We start from the raw sequence: 21,004 nt of genomic DNA, 5'->3' as shown, positions 1-21,004 counted from the left end.
CTTCATGTGACAGTCACGTGACTAGCCCCATCCACGTGATCATCGCCACCCACGTGATCTATACGCACAGTGGGTTGCCATAAGGTCTCTGAATTCAGTTTCCCTCACAGGGACAGCTTTAGGCGAGTTTTGTGCTCATACGTAGCAGACCGTAGGCACTCGGTAGTTCTTCTCCACCGTAAGCAGGGCACATACCCACGCGAGGGGATTGGACGAGGTACGGTGGTGAATGCAAATGAGGTATATGTGCGGAGAAAAAAATAAGTATAATACCAGAACGACCGAAATTAGAAAATTTAAATAGATAATGAAATAGATAATTAAATAGAATATTAAATCATAATTATACAAGTACCACAGACCACTCGTATCACTGCATATAACAGCATCTGCATGAACATATTACTTACAATGTATAAAATTGCACCCTTTTGTGTGAAAAATGCTCTTTCGTTATGTGTTTTATTTTCTGTTATCTGTGTTTTTTCTCCCATACTCATGTAATTACTTGCAAATAACAGTGTTTTTAATGCATACCATTCCATTTGTATTCGATTTGTACCTTACTATGTGCCCATCCTGTAAAAATCCCAATGGGATTGACAGTATCTGAAATAAATAAATAAATAATAAATTAAGTAGAGAAAAACTTGGGTCGTAAGTTAACACCTAGGTATTTAACCGTCTCCACCTGCGAAATTGGGGTGGAACGGTAGACTAGCGAGATGTACAAAGGTGTGTCTGGAGGAAATACCAGCAGGCCACACTTGCTGACATTAAGTGATAAATTAATTGGGTCCTTGTTCCCTTTCTTTTTCGTTGCTCATTCACTATTATCAGCATAACTATGTCCTGTGGCAAACAAAGGCCCATCCTGTATTCCTGCAATGGCTCCTTCTCCTGTGCCAGCTGCTGTTGGCCCCTGCTGCATTTACCTCCTCGTGTGATTCTGGTTATCTCGCCTTCGCTTTACATGGCTTGGCAGTACCCATTCCATCGTGACTTCCGCCACCGTGGTGGCTCTGTGAAATTGGCGTTCGGCTCCAGTGCCAAGCTCATGGGTTGCATCCCATATGTCGATTAAGGTCAAATACAAAATCACCTGTACGCTCTGCGATGACAGTAAAGAACCCTAGTGTTGGTCAAATGTTTAGGGGAATCCCCCAAGGCGGAGTAGATTTGTAATAAGGGAGTAATCACTCATTGACATCCGCCCAAGCGCAGCCATACGACTACAAAGGAAAGCTATACAGCTTTCTCAGAAACTTTGCTGTTAAAGAAAAATTCGTCCTGTTCCAGGGTTCGAACCCGGGACCACCGCTTCACCGGAGCAGTCGCTTTACCAATTGAGCTAACCGGGACGGCAACCTCATTGTAGGGCGAGAGCTAATTCGTCAATAACTCGAAGTGGGAACTGTGCTGGTCAAATGTTTAGGAGAATCCCACAAGGTGGAGTTGATTTGGCCGTACGGCTGCGCTCGGGTGGATGTCAATGAGTAATTACTCCCTTATTAAAGAATCCTAGGCGGCCTACGCCGCCCCTCTTTGCCCATGTGTCGCTTCGGAACGTTGAACTCCACAATAATGATAATAATAATCGTATCAATTTCGGTTTAATGGGATATCCTAAACTCTCGCTTGCTCCGTCACCCATTTTGCTACCTCGTTTCTTTTAATGTCACACCTATTACTTTCGTTTTCGTGGCGACCTGCTTTGTACTGAGTCTAATTTAATCTAATTTTAACACTTTTCGTTAGCCTCCATGTTTCTGCCTCACAGGTGACTACCGGTTACTTATAGCTGTTATACTACACTGTTCTCTCGAAAGATACCGGTAAACTGGCATTCATGACCTGATAGGGCACCGGTAACATACATTGGAGACCCAGAGAAGTGAGAATTTTCACTAATTGCATGCAGTTGTCCCTTTAAGCATAAAGGGGCTCTGAAGTTCTTTCCGAGGAGAGCACACTAACTAGCTCAATCACTGCACTGTCTTGTCATGAACACCTCAGCCAAATAATGCATTTATGCATGCAGAGGAGAACGCACAACCATGCGCGAAAGTTGGCGAGCCCTTTCCGGAGACTTTTTCATGCTTGCAGCCTCCTCCGTCGAACCGCTCATGCGTCTGCCATTTAAGAGATGGCTATTGGTTAGATTCAGACGTCAGGCAGCTATCGTGGCCGCAGCCAATAAGTCGCGTAGCTCCGGCGGGTCAGGAAGCTCCGCCCCCGGAGGCGGGGCCGACAGAGGAGCGCCGACCTTTCCAGCGTGCAAAAAGTGACGAGAGGAGAAGGAAAGGCAAGAATGCGCTGAAATTCCTATTTTGACTACAAATAACTCACCTTCCACAAAGTGCGTTAAAAACAATTCTGGATAATATTCGTGATAATATACGCTTTCACATCACAGGCATACCGCAACTTTAATAGAGCGTTTAACAGTACCTTTTGCTGGGCTAGTTGGTGTGACATCGTGTTCAGGAAAGTAAAAAAGGGCTAAATTTACACAAACAACACAGAAAGACTGACAGGACGGGCGCTGACTCCAACTGAGTTTATTGAAGGCCACATGTTGCATATACGTAGCCCGAAGAAGGTGAACGCATGCGCACTTCTTACATGACACACACAAACGCACGCACGCATGACCACACACACACGGACGAAAACTTCTCATAATCGTGTATTTTTTAGCAAGTTATACTCACTTTCTCGTACGGAGATAAAAGTGGTGCTGACGTACATGCCACCCCTCTCTTTGATAAAAAAGGATTCTGCCAGTTCGCGAGCTAATCTATCTTTACTTCTAGCTAGAATTTTAATCTCGTCAAGTCGTGGTACAGAGCTCTTTTTATTTTCATCAATGCAAGAGCAGCAATGGGCGGGTAGGCTTTCGAACGAATCTGATGCGTTCCCTAACGACCTTCTATAACCCCTTTCAGAGCACGTTTAAATGACGACCACTGCACACAGTTGAAGCTGTTTAAGTTCAATCAAGGATCACGGAGAAACTTGCGGACGCTAGATGCAGAGTTTCCCAGCGGGGAGCGCGCGTAATTTCCTTCTTCACTGGCGCTTTCCTCACTCGCTCTAGGAGGAAGCCAAGTGGCTTCCGGAGGAGGGTATCGCTGGGACAGAATGAAAGATTGGCCGCTGGCTGCACGCGAAGCTCTGCCGAAGATTGGCGGCCAAGAAAAGGAAACCGCAAGCTGCAGCAGCTCGTTGTGCCAACGACGTAACCGGAGTGGAACAGGAGAAAGGTCAAGGCCGATGGACGGCTTGCACGGCGACTTCCTTTGTTTACCGCGGGGCGTCTTCGCGTGCCGCTGGCCGGCTTGCATGCGTTCTCTGCACGGAAGGAAGTCGCGTGACTGGCCTCCCATTACGGCGCCTTTCTACAACACTGCGAGCCTCAGGAGGAAGTCGCGAGGCACGCTAACAAGCGCAGGTGGGGAAGCAGTACGCAATATGCAGAGGTCATTGTTGTGCACTGCAGCGAAGGCCAAGCTCGTCGCCCAGGGTGGCAGGAGGGATGCATTTCCTCGACGTCGTGACGCCTGTGCTCAGCTTATTCGAGCACTCAATCGAAAAGCGTGACTCGGTCTCGTTTGGTGACGAAGCTCAACGGGAGTTGTCGACGGACTTTTCACGTTCGGCAGAACCGCGCAGCGTTCCGGATGTGAAGGTCAACAGATAAAAAAGAAACAAGTGGTTTCCTTCTTACTTCAAGAGCTCGCCGGTCGAAGGACATTTCGTCCATGCTCGCCTTGTTTTGGGTCTCCATGAAGCGCTCTCCTTCTGATAGGATATCGCGACGAATAATACAGCCTGCGGCGAGCCACGTACACCATAAGCATGAAAGATAGAAGCAGAACTTCCCTGACGTTCCGTTTTCGCACACCCCACCCGTCGGGAATAGTCACTCGCTCATCCCAGGCCGAAAGGCCGCGCATGATGCCGGAACCACTGTCAAGAGCGCTTTCAGCCGCAGACAGGCCACAGTGTCCTTGCGCACCAGTTCTTTGTAACCAAAAAAGACCCGAACGAACGCAGGCAGACGTTTCTTCCTGGTTCACGGAGTAACGAAATCAGTGGAGCAGTGCGTCGCGCGCACAGTGGGAGAACGACGTTTCGGGGCCCGTACGGATCCCCTTGATCACATAGAGCGCTGCATGAAACGACAGTGGGTTATATACGGCTAAAATTTCCTAGTGAGCGATTGTAAATTTCCGGCAGATTACCACGTGTTCTGTTAAGAGCATGCTTTGTGCTATGTATATGGAATGTATGTGGATATGGATACGGGGCAATGATGCTGCAGCAACGATGGGTTATCTTGAGAAATATATCTTTTTAACAGAATTTGAGATGTAAAATTTGGAGAAAAATAAATTTTCAACAAGCTTGAGAGACTTTTAAGAAACGAAATTGTCGCACTTTTTAACGCGACAGCGCTGAGGGCCCCGTGTCGCAGAAAAGCCGGTGTCGTCGTGGGCGGCGTTGGACGTGAGCGAAAAATCCCAGAAGGATTAATAAACTAGTCTTTCGGGTCGTAGCTTGGATTAGACTACAAGGTTTTGACTGATCTAGTGTACTGACGGCCAGGACGTCCTGTGGGATGCAATACTTGTCAGGCAGTCTTTGGACGCTACGAAAATGAGGCTACCTTCAGATTTGGTTGTAGCGAGCTTACTCTCAACACGCGTCTTCGGGTATAAATCGTGTTTAGCCCGATTTTTACGCAATCTATTCTGGGTGCCAAAACCTGGTACAATCGGGCTTGACCCGGAGAGGATGGGCCTTATGTGTCTCGACAATTGAAGCGGAGAGCTCGGCTACTCGGAGGCTAGCTGGCACTAGAGAAATCTTTTTCTAGAGAAAAGTTTTTTTTTTTCTAAATATAGCACTCTGGCTCGAAAGAGCACTGCCACCGCGCTGCGAATGCTACAGCAGGCAGCCACGCTGTTCTTTTGCCACCCCCTCCCCTCCCCGCAACGCACAGGAGGTCAATCAATCAATCATTCGAGAGATTGATTGATTAATTTGTGAATAATACTCGACAATACACCATATTCACACTGTCAATCGGGTGATAGAGAAATAAGCATAACGTTGCCAACCGCCTTCATCGATCACGTGAAAGCATCTGACCTAGTGGATACATCAGCAGTCATGCAGGCATTGCGGAATCCGGGTGTAGAAGAGCCTTGTGTGAAAATACTTTTAAGAGATCTATAATGACTGCACAGCTGTCATAGTACTTCATAAAGTCAGCAATAAAAATGCAATAAGAAAGAGTGTCAGGCAAGGGGACACGTTCTCGCCAACGCTATTCACCGTCTCTTTAAATTGGGTGTTCCGAGGCCTGGATTGGTAAAGTTTGGGATAAGAGTTAATGGAGAATACCTAAGTAATCTGCGATTTGCTGATGACATTGCCTTCCTAACTTTTTCAGGAGATGAACTGCAAAAGCATGATCAATGAGTTAGACAGGCAGAGCAGAACGGTGGGGCTAAAAATTAACATGCAGAAAACCAAAGTTATGTTCAACCGTCTCGCAAGCTAACAGCAGTTAACATTTGCTACCGAGGAGCTGGAAGTAGTAGAGAAATATTTAGAAGATTAAGAACGAGTGGCGCATATGGCAGGTTCTCTCAGATCATGAATAGCAGTTTACCAATATACCTCAAGAGAAAAGCATACAACACCTGCATCTTACCGGTACTCACCTACGGGGCAGAAACGTGGAGACTAACGAAAACGGTTCAGCTTAAGTTCAGTACAACGCAGTGAGCTATGCAAAGAAAAATTATCGGTGTAACGTTAAGAGATCGGCAGCGGGCGGAGTGGGTGAGGGAACAAATGCGTGTTAATGACATCCTAGTTGAAATCAAGAGGAAGAAGTGGGCTTGGGCAGGGCATGTAATGCGAAGGCGAGACGGAGTGGATTCCAAGAGAAGGCAAGCGTAGCATGGGGCGACAGAAAGTTAGGTGGGCGGATGAGATTAAGAGGTTTGCGGGAATACGGTGCCCGCAGCTGGCGATGTACAGGGTTAACTGGAAAGACATGGGAGAGGCCTTTGCCCTGCAGTGGGCGCAGTCGGGCTGATGATTTATACGATAAATCAGGTGGCAGAGAAATGTGCAGAGTGCATTCAATGCCTATAAATAGCTTTTTTTAGTTTAAGGGAACGCATTGGATGGCATTGCGTACCCGAGTTGTGGAAGGGGCATTTTGAAAATACTGGAGAATATCTATAACGGTCGCAAAACGACCATAGTCCCCAACGGAAAAGAGATCTAATTCCTCCAGGAAATGCGTGGCAGTGAGACGCGCTTTACATGGGGCATTCAGAGAACTACATTTGGAAGAGTTGGGGTTTGAAAATGGGAAATACCTTATTAATTTCTTATTTACTGATGCCATAGACCTGCTAAGTAACTCAGGAGACGTGCTTACAATGAATGAGGTCCCAGGCAGGCAAAGCAAAACGGTGGGCGTGAATATTGTTACGCGGCGGCCAGCCGAAGAATGAGACGTGGTGAACCATGGGCAAGAGATGATTTAATGGCCGCTGGCCTAGCGCGAGCACTCCGTCCCGCGCCACTGCCAGCTTCGTCTTCGTCACACTACCCGGGGCCTCCGAGCGATCGTCCCGATCGGTGACGAACAGACGGCGAAATGGCGATGGTCTTGAGTGGGGGGTTGAACAGGATGTAGAAGATGGTGCAGTGCTGGCCGCCACGATGAGAAGGATGAGAGAATGAGTCCCGGTCCACAAAGCATCCGGGCCGGAGGGTGCCAGGAGCTGACGGCCGAGGTCCGTGGACGCACCGGACGGCAGGGGCAGGGGGGCGGTGTCTTCATGTGTGGGCAGGGTCTTGGGTCGGTCGGGTCTTGGGTCGGTCGGGTCTTGGGTCGGTCGGGTCTTGGGTCGGTCGGGTCTCGGGTCGGTCGGGTCTCGGGTCGGTCGGGTCTCGGGTCGGTCGGGTCTCGGGTCGGTCGGGTCTCGGGTCGGTCGGGTCTCGGGTCGGTCGGGTCTCGGGTCGGTTGGGTCTCGGGTCGTCGTGTCTTGTGGTCCGGGCGGGGGACGGGGCTGGGGTGAGCGGCGAGGTCGGTTCAGGTCTGTATCCGAGTTGGAAAGAACGTGGCAACAGCATGATGTCCAGAACAAGAAGAACGTGTGTTTATTGAAGCGTGCCGATTATATAGCCCGCTAGTGATAACAGGCAGCTCGCACCGCGCATATCAGCGACAGAGACGCACCGTCATATACGTGCCTGATACATCTTTTCGCGGGAACAAACAAAAACAGTTGCAGCAACAGGGATTAGTTAAGCGCACTGATTAAATTCCTCGTCATAGCAAAGGCGTTGCGGGGCCCTCCTGTTCCGGTACGATCTCCTTAATGCTGGTGGCTGCACGGCACCCGGAGGCGAGCTTCCCGCTGTATTGGCCGCGCACGGTGGTTCCCCAGCAGTCCTTTGCGGCCCACCCGAGGCCTGCGATGCGAGGCAGGTACCAGGCGACGAAGGCGAGGCAGGTACCCGGGGGTTGTCGATTGGCCCACTTGTGTCGCCACCGTCGTCACTGCTCGTCTCGGCATACCGCTCTCGCGTCTCTGCGAGATGTCGCCGGTTACGTCGCAGAATTCTTCCATCTTCCGTTAGAAGCTGGTACGACCTTGGAGCCGGAGCGCTTACTACCCTCGCCTTCCGGGCCCACGTTGTAGTTCCTCGCAGCCTTACCACGTCGCCTCGAGAAAGCTTCGGCAACGGTTTGCCCTGCGTTTTCTGGCGATGCTTCTCTACCTTGCTGCGCGGCACTTCTTCAAAGTCGGGAAGGTTGGCTCGCAGGCGTCTCCCTTGCAAAAGTTCCCCCGGGGATCGGCCGTCTTCGAGTGGTGTTGATCGATAGGCCAGCAGGCCTTGCCAGAAATCGTCCCCGGAATCCTGGGTTTTCTTCAAGATGCGTTTGACCACCTGCACACCTTTTTCAGCCAAACCATTTGACTGAGGGAAATGGGGACTCGAAGTCACATGTGTAAAGTCATAGTTCTGTGCAAACACGGCAAACTCGTGGCTCGAAAATTGAGGACCATTGTCCGTGCACACTTCTAGTGGCACGCCATATCTTGCGAAGATAGCGCTGAGTGCAGCAATTGTAGCCCTTGCACTAGTGTCCTGAAGTTGCTGCACCTCTGGGAAGTTAGAAAATGCATCGTAAGCAACCAGGTACGAGTCTGCAGCAAAGAAAAAGATGTCCACTCTCACCCCGTACCATGCACATCGGGGAGTTGGCCGCATGAGGAGCGGTTCTTTTGCGTGCGCGTAAGCGAATTTCCTGCAGGTTGGACAGCTAGCTGCCAGAGAAACAATCTCACTGTTAAGGCCCGGCCAGAAAACAAGACGACGTGCCCTCTCTTTACATTTTTGCATGCCAAGGTGTCCCGCATGAATTCTAGACAGAATTTTCTTTCGCATGCTCTTTGGTACGACCACTTTGGAGCCTTTAAAAACTATTCCATTAACCACAGAAAGGTCTTGTGTAAAAGGCTTGAGTTCACCCTCCACTGGTTGGCCCCTTGACAGACTTTGCACCACGGCTTGCAGACAGTCGTCGCACGCCGTTTCTCTCTGCAGTTCGCGCTGCGTCGTTGGCGTCACCATATAACCCAGGGATTCGACTGCGTGAATTTCCACTTCATCCATGCCAGTGTCTTGGCGGCTGCTGCTGTTGCCATCAGCCGTGGATCGTGATAACATATCTGCTAGAACCAAGTTCTTGCCGGGAATGTACTGCAAACAGAAGTCATACATAAACAAGCGCAAAAAAAATCTTTGCAGGCGAGGTGGCATGTCATCGATTGCCTTTTCCGCAATTGATAAGAGTGGCTTATGGTCAGTTTCTATTAGCAGTTGTCGCCCGTAGACAAACTGATGGAACTTTTCGCAACCAAAGCAAATGCCAAGGGCCTCCTTTTCAATTTGAGCATACCTCTGCTCTGCTTGTGTTAAAACACGGGACGCGTATTCCACGGGTCGCCATTCATCAGAATGACGTTGCAGAAGGGCCGCCCCTACCCCGTTCCGCGAAGCGTCGCATGTAATCTTTGTGTCCCTTCGAGCATCAAAGATTGCGAGCACGGGAGCGGTAGTCAAAACTTGCGTTACGCTTTTCCACTCTCTAGCGTGGTTTTCAGTCCATTGAAAATCGGAGCGACATTTGATAAGATCCCTTAATAACGCCGTTCTTTCCGACAGCCGCGGCACGAATTTCCCAAAATAGTTGAGGACACCCAGCATACGTTGAACCTCCGCTTTGCTTGTTGGTTCTGGCATGTCAATCATTGTTTTAACGAGCTGTGCGTCAGGAGATATGCCATTTCCGGTTATTATGTCACCGAGGAACTTTACTTCGGTCACATTGAACTTGCACTTCTGCGCATTGAAAGTCAACCCAGCTTCTTCGACCGCTTTCAGGACAGCTACTAGTCTGTCATCGTGTTCTTGTCTCGTTGAGCCCCACACCAGAATGTCATCAATATATACTAGCACGCCTGGCAGCCTGTCTAGAACTTGCGTCATTGTTTGGTGAAACACTTCCGGTGCAGATGATATTCCAAACGGCAACCGCAAAAATCGGTACCTCCCAAAAGGTGACGAGAAAGTACATATCTTTGATGTTTCTTCGTCTAGCGGTATCTGGTGGTACCCCGAGTTAGCATCCAAGCAACTGAAGTACTTCGCGCCCGCCAACTTAGCTTCCAAGTCTTCTCGTCTCGGGAGGGGAAAATGCTGCCTCTTAATGTGCCGATTGATCTGCCTGGGATCCAAACAAACTCGCAAACCGCCATCTTTTTTCTTGACGACAACCAGTGGGCTTACCCAGTCAGTAGGCTCATTCACTTTCACAATGATGTTGGCTCGTTCCATTCTTTCGAGTTCCTTTTTGAGAGGCTCCTCCAGCGCCAAAGGCACCCGGCGGGCTGGCTGCACGACCGGTACTGCTCCAGGTTCCAGGACCATGTGATATGGCTGCTTCAAGCAACCAAGTCCTTCGAAAATATGCCTATAATTCTTGAGAGAACCATGTTTAGGAGGCGTATTTATAACATTCACGGCACGCTGAACCAGTCCCAAAGCTTCACTGGCGTCCAGTCCGAGTATAGGCTGACGACCGTTTTTCACAATGAAAAGCTTCACTACCGTGTGGGAATTTCCAACGCGTACAGTTGCCGACAATGTCCCAAAGCACGTAATAACGCCGCCGTTATATGCCCGTAGTACTGTGCTCGTCGGAGTTAGTGCTCCAGCTGATGGCAGTTTTCGATAGACTGAAAACGGTAAGAGGCTCGCTTGCGCCCCTGTGTCTATTTTGAAGGCAATTTCCTGACCGCCGACTTCAGCATTTACAGTCCACTCATTCGTGCCACTTTTAATTCCTACGTCTAGTACGTCAAAGTCGTTCTCCGGAAGTGTGTCGACTTCGCTCACTTCTTTTGACTTCCTACAGCAGACAGCAAAGTGGTGAAACCTACCACACACGTAGCACCTTTTACCAAATGCTGGGCATTGCTTCGGTTTGTGCTTGCGATTACACTTTCTACACTGCCATTGCTCCCCGTCGCACTTGGGCTCTTTACTCTGTACATGCTGCAAGTCTGTGCGCCGCCTTGAAACAAAATCCACACAACTCTCTTCTTTACGCCACACCTCTTTTTGTTGTGCTACTGATTCTGCAATTTTGCACATCTCCTCCGCTTTTGCTAACGTCAATCCTTTCTCTTGAAGCATCTTCTCCAGTAATCTAGGACTGTTGGTACCAAAGACGATCTGGTCTCTTACCATTGAGTCGTGTAACGTCCCAAAGTTACATTGTGAAGCTTGCTTCTTCAGGTCACGTAAAAATTTTTCGAATGGCTCTCCTTCCGCTTGGTTCTTCGTGCGAAAAAGGTACCGCTCATGCACCTCGTTGCTCACCTCTGTGCAGTAGGCGTCGAACTTTCCTATCAAGGTGCTGTAGTCATCCTTGTTCTCGCCCGACTCGAACTTAAAATTGTTGAACACATCGAGTGCCTCGTCACCGGCGATGCTCAGCAGGAGCGCAGCTTTCGAAGACTCACTTCTCGGTTGGTCCTTGACTGCCGACGCTTGCAGGACAATCTCAAATTTCTGCTTGAAACGCTTCCATGATGCCGAGACACTCCCTGCCAGACGCAGCGGTTCCGGTGCGACCAGCCGTTCCATGCTTCGTCCGCCGTCGGTGTAGCTAGATCGTCTTAGCCACTTCTGACACCATGTATCCGAGTTGGAAAGAACGTGGCAACAGCATGATGTCCAGAACAAGAAGAACGTGTGTTTATTGAAGCGTGCCGATTATATAGCCCGCTAGTGATAACAGGCAGCTCGCACCGCGCATGTCAGCGACAGAGACGCACCGTCATATACGTGCCTGATACAAGGTCAGGCGGGCTGGGGCACGGCCGTGCGGCGCGGACCAGGCACTCACGGCCGACGTCCACGGCAGGCGCAGGACACCGAAGCTCCGGGACCAGGATGGCGATGAAGGGACCCCAGCACCTCACACCAAATGTTACGCGGCGGCCAGCCGAAGAATGAGACGTGGTGAACCATGGGCAAGAGATGATTTAATGGCCGCTGGCCTAGCGCGAGCACTCCGTCCCGCGCCACTGCCAGCTTCGTCTTCGTCACAATATTAATACGAACAAACCTAAAGCAATGTTCAACAGCAGGCTAGAAAGGGAACCGTTTACAATGGGCAGGGAAGCATTGGAAGTGGTAACTGAATATATCTACATTGGGCAGCTAGTAACCGCTGACGCGGACCACGAGAGCAGAATAGCTAGGAGAATAACAATGCACACTCATTTGACAGGCATGCAGGCAGCATGAAAAAAAATATGCCAGTGGAAATTGAATTTAAAGTTTTCCCTTTCCCCTCAGTTCAAACGCGCCACGTGCACCCTGAGGAGGGCTGGTTGCTGCCACTCTGAAATTAATTTCAATTTAGCATTGCACAGGGGATCCGTGAGAAAAATTCGACATCGACGCACGCTGGTTGCATCGCATATCGGCCTGTGTATGACGACACATTCATTTGGTTTTCCGCCTTTTCTAGTTGACTATACCCCCTTTTCGGTAAGCGTGGTCTTAAGATTGCCGTATAGTCTACCGTTGCACGTTAACTCAAATTTTTGCTCGGTGTCCCTCGAACCAAACATTGTTTGGCGCGCATCCCGAGTTTTATCCTCAACAGATTTGCAAATCTGTCGAACGGGTAGTTCGCACGTCCATTCATCCCAACTTACGTCCTCATCTTCATTATCAGCTTAACTACGTCCACTGCAGAGAAAAGGCTCTTCCATATCTCTCCAATTAACCCTGTACTTAATAGATTAAGAACTTTCCGTGGATTCACTTCGTCCCCTCAAGCTTCATAATCTCATCCGCCCACGTAACTGTCTCCTGCCCTCTGCGACGCATACCTTCCCTTAGAATCCACTCCGTTACCCTTAAGGAGCAGCGGTTATGATTGCCTTCGCATTACATGCCCTGGCCAAGCCAATTTCTTCCTCTTGATTTCAACTAGGATGTCATTAACCCGCGTTTCTTCCCTCACCCACTCCGCCCTCTTCCAATCTCTTAACGTTGCAGCTATCATTTTTTCTTTCCACAGCTAGCTGAGTTGTCTTCAACATAAGTTGAGCCCTTTTCGTTACCCTCCAAGTTTCTGCCCCATAGGTGAGTACCGGAAAAATTACCCGTTTTAATTGTGTCCTCAAGATCACGGGCCCTGCATATGGTACGCACTGTGTTTAGCGCCGCGGTTACTCTGCCTTTATCCCGTTAATTCTGGAGTCTCTCGTAGCTCTTTTGTGTGTTCAAGTGCTCAAGGATGCCCAGGAATTAACCCCCCCCCCCCCCCCCCGAGTAATTTCATAAATCGTTGTGAGGTTCTCCCTCGTACCTGTTGTCATTTCCAATCCAACCTTCCCAGAACCCCTTGTAAACCGCGGGTAGGTATTTTGTCCCTGTGTTCTCGGTGTTCTCTCTTAGAGATGCTTTATTTTTGTATCCGCGTAAACATTTTTGGTTGTGAAGAAGTCAGCGAAAAAAAACGGGCGAGGGGCAGAAGAGAGGACACATAAGACGTTAACGAGGTCTACTACCAACAGTTTATTCATATTGTCGTACCAGGTATATAAAAAGGAAACGGCGAGCATGCGCGTAGACAGCGCAGATAAGGCACAGTAGTCTACAAACAGGTTATTTAAAAAAAGGTATCTAAAAAATTCAGGGGGCACTTTGGCTCTCTAAACTGCTGCAAGGCAAAGCATATCCTGGCGCACTGTTTTTTTTTCATATTTTATTACGTTATTTTTTATTTTGTTTATTTTCTTATTTTATTTTCATTCTTTTTATTTTATTTATCAAACCAGTTGATATCCCCTCTGGATCTCGTAGAGGGAATTGGGTTGAAGATTATTGTTGTAGGATGCTTGTCCTTTTACAGATTCCAATTGCTCAATCACATTGCCAGAGGACACTTCTGGAGAGGTTAATTCTTTATAACAATTAAAAGCACAAAGGAAGATATAAGCAAGGAGAAAACATATCTACACTTGACTCACTCGACGTCACGAAACCAGCCCTCGGTCCTGCCGAAACAGCCGGTTTTAAACCCTATGTCCCCGCCCTCGGTGGGGAGAATAACCAATCAGTTAACTGCACAAACATCCACCCAATAGATTATTGGGGAAAGGAAAACATCACCAATCAACAATTCAGAAAGGACAACACAACCAATCAATGATTGGGGAAAGAAGGTAACTCATCGCGACACCGTACACATATGTACACTTTCTACCATCACGATTTTGGAAACTTATCTTTCCTGCTGCGAGCTTCGCGAACACTCTCACTTTCCCAACGTCCGTTTGGCCCGAGTTCAAGGAAAGTCACTTCAACCCATCTGTTCCGCATCGTCGCTCCCCATGCCTGCAGCTAGCGTGGCAATATCCTGTTGACCACGCTTCAAGCTGTCACGCACGCCGCTGCAGACATGGGACAAAGGCCACGCACTGTGGCGGGGGTCCACCTCGCCGCAAGCACATGCACACAGGATTCGACCTAATGAATCCGTCCCTGGCGGCAGTTTGACCTTTCCCGTAATCCTCCGATATATCCGGCGCTCCCTTATCCCGCTGGGTAGCGAGTGCGACTCACCCCCTTCTCTGCGGTTGTGCGGAGGGCCCAAGAGAAAGAACATAATGGACATTCCACTAACGCGAACTGGATGCGGCAAAACAACGCACAGCACCGCGAACTTCACTCCTCCCAACCAAGAATGTCACACGGACACTTGTTGTCAGTGGGATATTGAAGTTCAGCCACGGTGTCCGACAACAAAACTACATACACACACATGCACACGTCGCCGGCTGTCCAGTCAGGTCACCAGCACGCACACATGCGCGCACACAGCGGATATTTCAACCCGCACACACAAGGCCGGAAACCAATCTGCACATTCCAGAATCCACCATGTCAGATCGGTGCCCCAAACTGGCAGAAATAACTTCTAGCTGCCTACATCTCGAAACAAAACTTGTTTCTTTTGGGCTTTGTCCAGAAGACAGGACCAAAATTCCGGATTGTCCGGCACAGAGCCGGTCGCAAAGGCTGGCGTCACTTTCCTCAAGATTGACCGACGTCACCTGCTCCATGCGCTCTACGAAAACTGCTGCCGTCACGTTTGCGATCGCCTCTTTGGAATTCACATTAGGGTTACGTTGTCATCAGCTACCTCGTGTGGAGTTTTACATCGAGTTTCAGGTCGCGTTAAATCTTTGAATACATGGCAGCCGTCGTCCTCTTCCAAGAAAAGCGTGCCCTCATTCATTCTATTCTCACGATTGCCTTCACCGACTTGCTTCCACACTTCTGATAATGAAGCATGTTTCTCCATGTTGAAGCCTACAGAGATGGATGCATTATCCCAATCCTGCAGTTCCCTATTTGCTTCGAAGACCGTTACAGCGATCAAATGCGCATTTCTTACATCCTCGGCATCAAATGCAGGCTCATCTTTCCTGGTTAGCCTATGATCACCTGCAATAACATTGGCAGCTTCCGGATCTTCCTCCAGCTCCACCGAAGCCTCAGGTTTGTCTCGAACAGACTCATGGGGAATTTTGAAATGCTCTTCCAAATCACCTCTCTTTGTTTCTTCATGTAGCCACTCTCTTTCTGGCTGCTCTAACAGCGAGAGCGTTTCAGGTGTTATCAACTTGCCTACACCTTCGGGCGAATCTGCCGTCACTGCCCATATTGTGAGAACCGGCTGGCTACCCTCCTCATCTTTGAGAGCTAGTTTCCTGTCGCCTGCAAAGAGCGTTCCCGCTGTTGGTGCCTGCTCCACCTCTTCGCCGAGCGTTATTGCGGCCTCAGAGTTAGCGCCAACCTGCTGTGGCACAATGCTTAACTCTTGTTCACGAGCAATACACTCATGTGCCTCTTGGGTCTGCTCTGACAGGCAGTGCTTCACAGGGTTGACTAACGCCCCTATGCCCTCGGCCATCTCTTCTGGCACGGCACACAACGTTCTCATCACGGGAACATCCTGTTTTTGCTTTGAGTTCGGACAGTCAGTCATGAAATGCCCAAATTCCATGCACTCAAAACATTGAACTGCAGCAAATTGGATCTCGCTAGCAACTTCGGTCCCTGCTTTAATTTTAGTTCCATCTGTGCAAGCTTTGTCTTTTCCCGTTTGATTGCGAGTTTCAACTTGTCAATTTCAAGCAGCTGCTCTGCCTTCTCAATCTCCAAACGCCGCATCATCCCCCCCCCCCCCCCCCCCCGATCGTACCGTACGGCAGCCATCTCCGTTTTCCGTGCTATCATTTATAGGACGTAAACGCTACACCGACATGGTGAATTCGGAGGAAGCAGAAAGGTCTCCTACCTCGCTGGTTGCTCTCCACTGCCACGGTAATCTCGTCGCCCTGAGTGACGACAGCGGGCTCCTCGATGCGGATGAGTTGAGCCCCGGCTCTCACAGTAGCTCGCTGACTTGAACCTCCCTGATGATGTCGCCTTGCAGCTTGAAGTTTCTCGATGCGACAGCCCGGTTCATTCAGCAGCTTGCTGACGTCTGCATCGTTTGACTCGCTGGTCGCCTGGTCCTTGACTTGAACCTCAACGTGGACGCCTGGTTCCTTCCGCTGCTCACGGACTTGGCACCTCCACGACACGTCGGTTGCCTGGCTCCTTCAGCTCCTCGCTGACTTGAGCCTCCTACGTCCCGTTGACATTGGCCAGCAGTCTCCAAAGCTTCCAACGTCACTCTATGACGCTGACTCACGTTTCTCCTTTAGGACGTACCGCTCTGCAGCTTGTCCACCGACTTGATCTTCCGCCCCTCCGTCAGATACCTCGAACAGAAAGACGTAGCAAGTCCTGTCTCGACTGCGCCAGTTGAGATTCCCTCTGCCTTATCTGATAGAGGGGAATTACACAAAGGAAGATACAAGCAAGGAGAAAACATATTTACACTTGACTGACTCGACGTGATGAAACCAGCCCTCGGACCTGTCGAAACAGCTGGTTTTAAACCCTATGTCCCCGCCCTCGGTGGGGAGAATAACCAATCAGTTAACAGCACAAACATCCACCCAATAGATTATTGGGGAAAGGAAGACATCACCAATCAAAAATTCGGAAGGGATAACACAACCAATCAATGATTGGGGAAAGAAGGTTACACATCGCGACACCGTACCCATATGTACACTTTCTACCATCACGATTTCGGATAGTTATGCTTTCCTGCTGCGAGCTTCGCGAACACTCACTTTCCCAACGTCCGGTTGACCCAAGTTCAAGGAAAGTCAATTCAACCCATCTGTTCCGCATCGTCGCTCCCCATGCCTGCAGCTAGTGTGGCAATATCCTGTTGACCGCGCTTCAAGCTGTCAACGCACACCGCTGCGGACATGGGACAAAGGCCACGGACTGTGGCGGGGGTCCGCCTCGCCGCAAGCCCATGCACACAGGATGCGACCTAATGAATCCGTCCCTGAAGGGAGCTTGACCTTTCCCGTAATCCTCTGCTATCCGGCGCTCCCTTATCCCGCTGGGTAGCGAGCGCGACTCACCCCCTTCTCTGCCATTGTGCAGAGGGCACAAGAGAAAGAACGTAATGGGCATTCCACTAACGCGAACCGGATGCGGTAAAACAAAGTACAGCACCGCGAACTTCACTGAACCTATGCATTCACTAGATGCGTCTTTATTCATGCTCACACCCTGAGCCTTCCCGCCCCCACTGTATCGTTCTGTCTACTTTGGGCTCATGGGTCATTATGTTTTAAAGCGAGTGCGTAAAACGCCAATTTCTCCTTGCACCAAAACATTTTTCTACAAATTACACACCGAAACTCTGCCTGTCAACACGTGGCTCGACGGAAAAAACATTTTTGTGTTTTCTGTAAACTGTCGCTTGTGCAATGTGCCTGAAACAATTGAACATTGTTTTATAGACTGCAAATACGCGATTTTGTTTTGGGATGTGTTGCAGAGGACGCTTCAGAAAGGTTTTCTCCTAAATTCCTACAGTGTGCGTTACCTTGTTGTTTCCCAACCTGACTCCAAACTCTTTGATATGATTCTTCTGATCGGACTCCATAGCCTTTGGAAAACGCGCATGCAAGACCGCAACGTTGAACCTGTCGTTTCCCCCAGAATTCATTTTAGCCGAATGTTGCTGCAGGTAACAGACATTTACAAAGAATTGAACATTTTACCGGATTGGTTTCCTCTCCTGATGCGCTGTTTATCCTTACCGGCCTTCTAGCTCTCATATGTTTAATATAATGTTTGTGCCATGTAGAGCCTAACTAGGTTCTGTGTAAATACTTTTTCTTGTGTGTGCGTAAACACACATACATATGTATATATATCCTTTCTGTGCAAATCCTTGTAAATAAATACCATGTAAATACCATGACAAAAAAAAAAGGCCCAGCCGCGGGGGCTCAGTGGCTTCATTACAGATTTACAGCCACTAACGATACCTTAGAGCTGTGTCCAGTGGGAACATTTTAAGGCGGAAGCCTTTAATGTCTCATCGTTGTAAGCAGCAGTTGTCGATAGAAATGTCACGCTTTTCAATAGGTCGAAACGGTCGTGTCGTCACAGTGCGCGAATTTCAAACGGGGCCAATTGTACTTTGGCTAGTAACCATGCAACCAATTGAAGGAATCGTACAGCGATTCTAGTAAGTGGGACTGAGCATAGTAGTTAATTGCTTAATTACCCAAATAGCCTAATTAACTTCTCTAGTCAGGCCATATAAATAAATAAAACTGAGTAGGAAATTGGTCGAGCTCGGGAATCGAACCCCGGTCTTCGGCGTGCGAGACGAGCATGCTATGCACTCCGCCATGCCAGCTCGATGGTTTGGAATGAACAAAGGTGCGTCTAGTGAGTACGGTGTCTTCGCTCACTCTCATTCTTCTCCCTTCCCTTCCGACGAGGCTTAGGTGTCCACCGACAAATGAGAGACAGATACATTTCCTTTCCTCAAAAACCAATTTACCGACGAGCGAGCCGTAGAATCGAATGGGCGATGGCGTTGTATGGACTCCTTGGCAGCGTTGCAAGACGCTGTCGCGTTCAACTCTTAGAGGCGAAGCTTAACATCAGTGACCACACTTTAGGTTAAAAAAGTGCCCTCCTGAGTTTTGACGGGTGTCCACCGAGATATGTGAGACAGTTACTGCGTGATTTCCTTTCCTCAAATACAATTTTCATTTTCCTCATTACGGGCCCTCTTTGTCTTCTTTCACTCCCACTTCCTCCCTTCCTCTACGGTGCGGTTCAGGTGTCCACCGAGATGACAGAGAATTACAGCGCCATCTCCTTTCCTCAAAAAAGCGTTGCGTTCAAAGGGCAAGGCATCGCGCCGAACGGGTGGTGGCGTTCCGTGGACTCACTGGCAGCGCTACAACACGCTGTAGCGTTTCCCTCGTAAAGGCGAAGCTTAAGCGTCATTAATTAGTAGTTAATTAGTAGTCATGTATTAATCAGTAATTAACCATTAATTAGTGATTTTTCATCCCTTAGTAATTAGTACTTAATTATATGTGACGCCACCAGTGCCACAGAAGCAGCGAAAGTGGTATGGAAAACGCTTCCGCCTCTACGCACTTTAGACAGTCAAAGTGCCCCCTGAATTTTTGGGGGCATTTTTTGTGCTCCCGCGCTAGTTACCATGCCTAAGCTTTTTAAAATGCTTCAACGACACAGAATTTCGTTAGCAGTAAACTTACCCCGCTCCTATTGCCTCGTGTGTTCTTCTTCCCAGCGGTGCATCTGCCAAACATATCGGGCCTGGGAGTCCAGCACTACGACGACGGCTCACCTCCGACGCTGACGTGGCGGGTCACCTCCAAGAGGGGGCGCTGGCAAGCACGCGGTTTCGAGCTGACCTACCACGCTGTCGCCGCTCCTGGTGTGCGTCACGCTGTGGACGTCAGAACTGTGGCGCTGAATCAGTGGAGGACGTTGTTCCCACGTCAGAGGTCAGTGACCCTGGACAACTTGGAGCCCGGTTTTGTGTACACTGCGCGTCTGTGCATACTGGACGTCCCGCAAGACAACGCATGCCGAAGGATAACATTCAGAGTCGCCGAGCCGGAGAGACTACACGGTAGGTGTCTTCCCGCCGTGCAGAGCCTGTCACTTTTCTTTTTCTTCGATTTGCCTTTAGAAAAACGGCCGCGCTTTACTGAGACAGGAGAGTAGGGGTGACTCTGCCGTATGTCGTCTCCGCAAATGTGGACGTCATTCGAGGATGGCCCTGTGGATGTTATTCAAGGATGGCACAGGACGTCTGTGGGTGCTCCTTCGTGGGGTAGCATATTTCCCTGCCTCACTGTCAAATGCAAGGCGAGAAACAACGGAGCATCACAACGATAGCTGCTAAGGATAGCAGGCAACGCTGCGGAGGTTGCTGAAGTAGTGCATCCACGAAACAATATTACTCCGCCACGTATCATTCGTTCTTCTCCAAACTCCGGTTTTTGTTTGGACGAATACAGAGAGCGGTATAAAACGATGTAGTAGCATTGAAAATGATGGTCGGAGCTGTGAGGCGCTCAGTGTTGGGCTGTCTGGCCATAATTTTCACGGAGTGTGAACTACTTGTCGGGCGCGGATTTAGTAGGGGCAATTCGCCCTACCAACCGCGTATCATACCGCCACGTGTACTTTTTGCTTCTTGAAATCTTGACGAGTCGCAGGACGAAAATGTTGCAAGAGATAAAAAGAAGTCCAGGAGGTGCCAGTCATGGCATTCAGGATTTTTCGCTACGAAATATGCTTGAGTTCGCTTTGGTTGTACGGCGAACTACTTTTTGCGTGCGGACTTAGCCTGCGCGAACAGGCGCGCTAGTTTTGGCAGCGTTGCCTTCTATGGACGAAACCGAGTTTAATCCCCGCAAATTTCCCGATATCATCCGCCCAAGACTTACTGCCACCCCCTGCATCACATGCGCTTGTCTTCTCGTGTAATCCAGCCGGTTACGTTGAGCAACCATCGGTTATCGTGCATTCAACTTACATGCACTGCCTTAGGATGACGGATTTTTTGAATGTAATAGGAAAGTTCCATATGTCTAGATGACACGCGACGCATTTGTCATAGACTCGACAGAATATGAACACTAGATTAACAGAAGGCCACAGTGACGTCAAGTACAAAATTATCCCTTCAACTTGCTCGAGTAGCGGCTGTGATTTCTGTGTTCAGGACACTGTGCTGTTGTTTGGACTAAAGCCAAGTGCTCCGAGAAACCGCATAGGCCTCTCACATTGGTAAAAGTCTGCTGTGTTTGTCTGAATGTGAAGATGTTTTCACCGGAAAATAAGTAAAGGGTACTTCCTTAACCAGGTTTAGGCTGGGTGCTGA

General features: G+C 49.3%; 2 protein-coding genes and 1 long non-coding RNA gene across 3 annotated transcripts in view; 1 reads left to right on the top strand and 2 right to left on the bottom strand.

Moving 5' to 3' along the window:
* Positions 1-21,004, bottom strand: part of LOC149367354 (uncharacterized) — a 171,146-nt gene that overhangs the window by 63,666 nt on the left and 86,476 nt on the right. The window lies entirely within an intron of this gene.
* Positions 7,265-11,256, bottom strand: LOC149367356 (uncharacterized). The gene is made up of 4 exons (XM_089571888.1): positions 10,990-11,256; positions 9,895-10,044; positions 8,601-8,805; positions 7,265-8,369 (listed from the first exon to the last, which is right to left on the bottom strand). The coding sequence occupies exons 1-4, from the start codon at positions 11,254-11,256 to the stop codon at positions 7,342-7,344; spliced, it is 1,650 nt and encodes a 549-aa protein (XP_089428014.1). The 3' UTR covers positions 7,265-7,341.
* LOC149367353 (adhesion G protein-coupled receptor D1-like) overlaps positions 19,392-21,004 on the top strand; it is a 92,510-nt gene continuing 90,897 nt past the window's right edge. Inside the window, exon 1 of the mRNA XM_089555269.1 lies at positions 19,392-19,748. The gene's annotated coding sequence lies outside the window, so the exon portion shown is untranslated. The remainder of the gene's footprint in view (positions 19,749-21,004) is intronic.

This window comes from Amblyomma mixtum, chromosome 1 (assembly GCF_055824585.1).
Source record: "Amblyomma mixtum isolate Tamu chromosome 1, ASM5582458v1, whole genome shotgun sequence".
Classification (NCBI taxonomy): Eukaryota; Metazoa; Arthropoda; class Arachnida; order Ixodida; family Ixodidae; genus Amblyomma; species Amblyomma mixtum.
The sequence above is the reverse complement of the archived record's forward strand: the minus strand, read 5'-3'. Positions and strand labels throughout refer to the sequence as shown.